Raw genomic sequence first — 6,440 nt, 5'->3', positions numbered from 1 at the left:
ACACACACACACACACACTCACACACACACACACACACACACACACTCACACACACACACACACACACACACACACTCACACACAATCTATACATATACTGTTGTTAGTTAGTATAAGGTCATAATAATTACTATAGTGCCTCAACCATAAAAACTACACTACCAGTCAAAGGTTTTTGGTTTCAGCATCATTACTCCAGTCTTCAGTGTCACATGATCTTCAGAAATCAGTATAATATGCAGATTTGCTGCTCAAGAAACATTTCTGATTATTACCAATGTTGATCATTTTTTATTATTACAATGGTGAAAACAGCGGAGTAGGATTTTTTCAGGTTTCTTTGATGAATAGAAAGTCAAGAAGAACAGCATTTATCTGAAATAGAAATCTTTTGTAACTTTATAAATGTCTTTATCATCACTTTTGATCAATTTAATGCATCCTTGCAAAATAAAAGTGTTCATTTCTATAATTTATTTCCCAAATATATATACTGTATGCACTCACTATAAGCTTTTGTATGGTAGAGTGTATAATGTTACAAAAGCTTTTTATTTCAGATAAATGCTGATCTATAGATCATTCTATTCATCAAAGAATCCTGAAAAAAATACTCAACTGTTTTAAATATTGATGATAATAATAATAATAAAAATGTTTCTTGAGCAGCAAATCAGCATATTATACTGATTTCTGAAGATCATGTGACACTGAAGACTGGAGTAATGATGCTGAAAATTCAGCTGCGCATCACAGAAATAAATTACAGTTTAACAGATATTCACATAGAAAACAGCGGTTTTAAATAGTAAAAATATTTCACAATTTTGCTGCTTTTGCTGTATTTTGGATCAAATAAATGCAGGCTTGGTGAGCAGAAGGGAATTCTTTAAAAAACTTTAAAAATCTCACTGTTCAAAAACTTTTGACTGGTAGTGTATTTTTGCTCATGTTGCACAAAGACATTATTTAGTTGCTTTTTTTACTGTTTATCTGTGTTTGTCTGACGGCAGGAACTCTCAGTATTATGAGGCCATTCTAACCGTCTGGAATCAGCTGTACATCAACGTCAAGAGTATGATCTCATGGCAGTACTGTCTGCTGGACATCAACCGCATCAATTCACTCACCATCAACATGGTAATTAAAGATATGTGTAAAAATTTTGTTTCTGTTTTCTGTGTGAATATCTGTTAAACTGTAATTTATTTCTGTGATGCGCAGCTGTATTTTCAGCATCATTACTCCAGTCTTCAGCGTCACATGATCTTCAGAAATCATTCTAATATGCTGATTTGCTGCTCAAGAAACATTTCTGATTATTATCAGTGTTGAAAACAGTTGTGCTGCACAATATATTTGTGGAAACTGTGATGCATTTTATTTTTCAGGATTCACAGATGAATCGAAAGTTCAAAAGAACAGCATTTATTTGAAATAGAAATCTATTGTCACATTATAAATGTCTTTACTGTCACTTTTGTTGCATACAAAATGTGAGCCTGCTCCAGATTTTCATGGAAAGCTTATTTATTCAGCTTTCAGATGATGTATAAATCTCAATTTTGAAAAATTTACCCTTATGACTGGTTTTGTGGTCCAGGGTCACACATGTGCATTATCAAAGCAACTAACCAAGAAAATGATCAAAACGGCTAAAAAAACAAACAAATGCGTTTTGTCTTTGTTTATACGCAGCTTTCCAAAATGGGTCCGGAGGAGTACAGCAGCATCATCCGAAGTCTGGAGATGCACTTCCAGGAGTTCAAGAAACACTCGCAGGGTTCAGAGCTGTTCGGGGCCGAAGACCACAAACACATCGAGAGCCAGTATACAGGAGCCCAGCAGTGCTACAGCAAACTGGTGGTGGATCTGCCTGCGTACGGTCAGTCTGCACTATTTCTGTCTCGTTTCCCAGTACTAATATTAAACATCTTAAATCAAGATGCATCTACTCGAGAAGGAAAATGACTTACTAAGTCTTGTTTTCTGAAAAGAGTTTCAAAATTAAGTGAGTTTATGATTAAAATCATCTTTGAATTAAGTTGATTTTTCTTACAGCACTTTTTACTGATATTTTTCCTTGTATTAAGCATAAACCCACTTCATTTTGATCGATTTTTCAGAAAACAAGACTTAATATCTAACAGACCTAATAGTCATTTTGGTTCTCTAGTAAATATGTTTTGATTTAATAATGTTTAGATATTTTAAATGGAAAGCAAGTCGAAAATACTGACTAACAAAATCGTTTTTTGTATTATATGCACAGATACGCAACAAAATGCAGAATTTAGGGGTCTCAAGACATTAAGATATTAATATCATTTTTTAATAAACAAGTTTTTTTGTTGTTGTTTAAAGCATAAATATTGCAAAAATATATAGATTTTTAAAATATGGATTTATTTATTCTTATATTACTAATTAAAGTTTGGAATAATTATGATTTTTATTATCTTATCTTATCATTTCCTTAAAACAAGACAAATTTACTGATAAGCAAAACTGTGCAAGTAAGATATTAAGCCTTGTTTTCACAAAATATATCTTGAATTAGTTTTTTTTTGTTTGTTTTTTTTTTACAAATTTTTGTTGGTTAAAGTATAAATGTAGAAAAATTTAGTGAGGTTTATGCTATAAAGAAAAAACTCCAGATTTTTTTCCCCTTAAAGCAAATATTAATATCTTATGCATTTTTTTGTTTGTTTTTTTCAATCAATTCTCAAGTACATTTATATTTAGATATTTCTGGAAAATCCTGAAAATAATAAAATATTTTTTATTAAAATGAATAAAATAGATCGATGGATGGATAGACAGACAGACGGACGGATAGATAGATAGATAGATAGATAGATAGATAGACGGATGGAAGGACAGATAGATGGATGGATGGATGGATGGATGGACAGACTGATAGATAGACAGACAGATAGATAGATAGACAGATGGATTGATGGATGGATGGATGGATGGATGGACAGACTGATAGATAGATAGACAGACAGACAGACAGACAGACAGATAGATAGATAGACAGATAATTTGTGGTTACTTAATAAAATAGTAATTTGCATTTAAATTGTCTGCTAACCCATTTTTCTTATTTTATTTTTATTTTAGTTAGTGTATAGTTATTTATTAAAACTAATGTTTTTACAAAGGTAAACTTAATTGTAATGTAACAAAAATGTTTAAGTCATCTTTATTTAATTTTAATTGGTTCTGTGAACCCAAAAACTCCTTGTAAAATGAGCTTGATCAATAATGTTGTAGTAACTTGTAAGATTAAGTTAATATCAGTTAAAATTACTTGGTAACATTTACTTAAAAAAAGATGTTTCTTTAACTTATAAAATTTAGTTAATATAACTTAAAAATTTCGATGTAATCAGTTTCAACTATTTTTTTGAGTTATATTAACTTATCCGGTTTTACAGTGTACAGATTACACCTGTATGACATTAGATTACACCTGTCAAATAATAAAACTCAATGGGCATATTTGTTCAGTTAACAATCATTTATTATCTCTTCAGCACGTTTCTTAATCACCTTATCTAAAAATAACTGTTTCTTAAAATAACTAGACTGTCATGCACACCTTATATCATCACTATGTGATTTCTGTCTATAAAAAGGCACCGACAAATACTTCCATTTTAGAGATAAGACCTTTAAGCCATGTTAAGTCTAAGAATGAATACACTAACTTGATATCTATGCGGTTCTTCAGTTCTAACTATAAACCTGAGCACTAGGTGTAATACAGTTCAGGGGCGGTAAGCTTTTTTGTGTTTAAATGTTTTTGAAATTAGGTCTCTCGTTCTCACCAATGCTGCATTTATTTGATCAAAAATACAGATAAAACAGTAATACTGTGTAATATTACAATTTAAAATAATTGTTCTCTTTTATTTATTTATTTTTCAGGTCATGGCAATGCCGAATTTTCAGCAGCCATTACTCCAGTCTTCAGTATCACATGACCCTTCAAAAATCATTCTAATAGAGAAAACTGTAAAGAAACTCAATACAGCAACTCATTGTCTCAGTATCTCTAAACCACCAACAGAAGCTTATTGGTTTAAGTACAGAGCAACAGTGAAACCAGCACATACAATTCCCAAATCACAATCACATGGAGGTTCACAGTCAAGGCGATCTGTCCCCATTTCTGAGTCACAAGGAGGAAGTTGTGTCAGAGCTGTTAAACCCAGATGTCACTGTGGACTAAGATTTTATTTTTAACCAGGAGGAAAAAAAGTGAGCACCAGCTTCACTAATACAGGAAGGAACACGTGACATCTTAATCCTCATAATATTCCCATCCCACTTTGCTCAATAACTAGGGCCCTATGATTTCCACGATGCAGAAAACGCGGCAGAATTGCGGAATCCAGTCATAAAAACTGAATTTACTGTATAACGCGACTGTCACAGAATGTGCCAAATTTTGGTGATGCTCGCAATGTTTTCAGCCTCTGCTGCCTCAATATACGAGTACATACACACATGAACATAATCTCCAGAACTGCTCTGAGAGTCACTTCATGAGCATTTTACCATTTCCTTTGAGAAAAACTCTCAAATCATATAATACGTGACCCTGGAGCACAAAAGCAGTCTTAAGTCGCTGGGGTATATTTGTAGCAATAGCCAACAATACATTGTATGGGTCAAAATTATTGATTTTGCTTTTATGCCAAAAATCATTAGGATATTAAGTAAAGATCATGTTCCATGAAAATAATTTGTAAATTTCCTACCGTAAATATATCAAAACTTAATTTTTGATTAGTAATATGCATTGCTAAGAACTTCATTTGAACAACTTTAAAAGTGATTTTCTCAACATTTCGATTTTTTTGCTCCCTCAGATTCCAGATTTTCATGGAAAGCTTATTTATTCAGCTTTCAGATGATGTATAAATCTCAATTTTGAAAAATTTACCCTTATGACTGGTTTTGTGGTCCAGGGTCACACATGTGCATTATCAAAGCAACTAACCAAGAAAATGATCAAAACGGCTAAAAAAACAAACAAATGCGTTTTGTCTTTGTTTATACGCAGCTTTCCAAAATGGGTCCGGAGGAGTACAGCAGCATCATCCGAAGTCTGGAGATGCACTTCCAGGAGTTCAAGAAACACTCGCAGGGTTCAGAGCTGTTCGGGGCCGAAGACCACAAACACATCGAGAGCCAGTATACAGGAGCCCAGCAGTGCTACAGCAAACTGGTGGTGGATCTGCCTGCGTACGGTCAGTCTGCACTATTTCTGTCTCGTTTCCCAGTACTAATATTAAACATCTTAAATCAAGATGCATCTACTCGAGAAGGAAAATGACTTACTAAGTCTTGTTTTCTGAAAAGAGTTTCAAAATTAAGTGAGTTTATGATTAAAATCATCTTTGAATTAAGTTGATTTTTCTTACAGCACTTTTTACTGATATTTTTCCTTGTATTAAGCATAAACCCACTTCATTTTGATCGATTTTTCAGAAAACAAGACTTAATATCTAACAGACCTAATAGTCATTTTGGTTCTCTAGTAAATATGTTTTGATTTAATAATGTTTAGATATTTTAAATGGAAAGCAAGTCGAAAATACTGACTAACAAAATCGTTTTTTGTATTATATGCACAGATACGCAACAAAATGCAGAATTTAGGGGTCTCAAGACATTAAGATATTAATATCATTTTTTAATAAACAAGTTTTTTTGTTGTTGTTTAAAGCATAAATATTGCAAAAATATATAGATTTTTAAAATATGGATTTATTTATTCTTATATTACTAATTAAAGTTTGGAATAATTATGATTTTTATTATCTTATCTTATCATTTCCTTAAAACAAGACAAATTTACTGATAAGCAAAACTGTGCAAGTAAGATATTAAGCCTTGTTTTCACAAAATATATCTTGAATTAGTTTTTTTTTGTTTGTTTTTTTTTTACAAATTTTTGTTGGTTAAAGTATAAATGTAGAAAAATTTAGTGAGGTTTATGCTATAAAGAAAAAACTCCAGATTTTTTTCCCCTTAAAGCAAATATTAATATCTTATGCATTTTTTTGTTTGTTTTTTTTGTGCAATTCTCAAGTACATTTATATTTAGATATTTCTGGAAAATCCTGAAAATAATAAAATATTTTTTATTAAAATGAATAAAATAGATGGATGGATAGACAGACAGACAGACGGACGGACGGATGGACGGACGGACGGACAGATAGATAGATAGATAGATGGATGGATGGATGGATGGATGGACAGACAGACAGACAGACTGATAGATAGATAGACAGACAGACAGACAGACAGAGAGATAGATAGATAGATAGATAGATAGATAGATGGATGGATGGATGGATGGATGGATGGATGGACAGACAGACAGACAGACTGATAGATAGATAGACAGACAGACAGA

The 6,440-nt window shown here is 32.1% G+C and overlaps 1 protein-coding gene across 2 annotated transcripts in view; it reads left to right on the top strand.

The window, feature by feature from the left end:
• Positions 1 to 6,440, top strand: part of dspb (desmoplakin b) — a 49,150-nt gene that overhangs the window by 27,040 nt on the left and 15,670 nt on the right. For both annotated transcript variants that reach the window (XM_016551200.1, XM_016551199.1), the window contains exons 13-14: positions 1,015 to 1,141; positions 1,700 to 1,886. In XM_016551200.1, coding sequence (XP_016406686.1) covers positions 1,015 to 1,141; positions 1,700 to 1,886 — 314 coding nt within the window. The remainder of the gene's footprint in view (positions 1 to 1,014; positions 1,142 to 1,699; positions 1,887 to 6,440) is intronic.

The sequence above is a fragment of the Sinocyclocheilus rhinocerous genome, unplaced genomic scaffold (genome assembly GCF_001515625.1).
Source record: "Sinocyclocheilus rhinocerous isolate Xijiao unplaced genomic scaffold, SAMN03320098_v1.1 scaffold555, whole genome shotgun sequence".
Taxonomy (NCBI): Eukaryota; Metazoa; Chordata; class Actinopteri; order Cypriniformes; family Cyprinidae; genus Sinocyclocheilus; species Sinocyclocheilus rhinocerous.
Note: the sequence above shows the minus strand (reverse complement) of the source record. Positions and strands in the feature narration are given on the sequence as shown.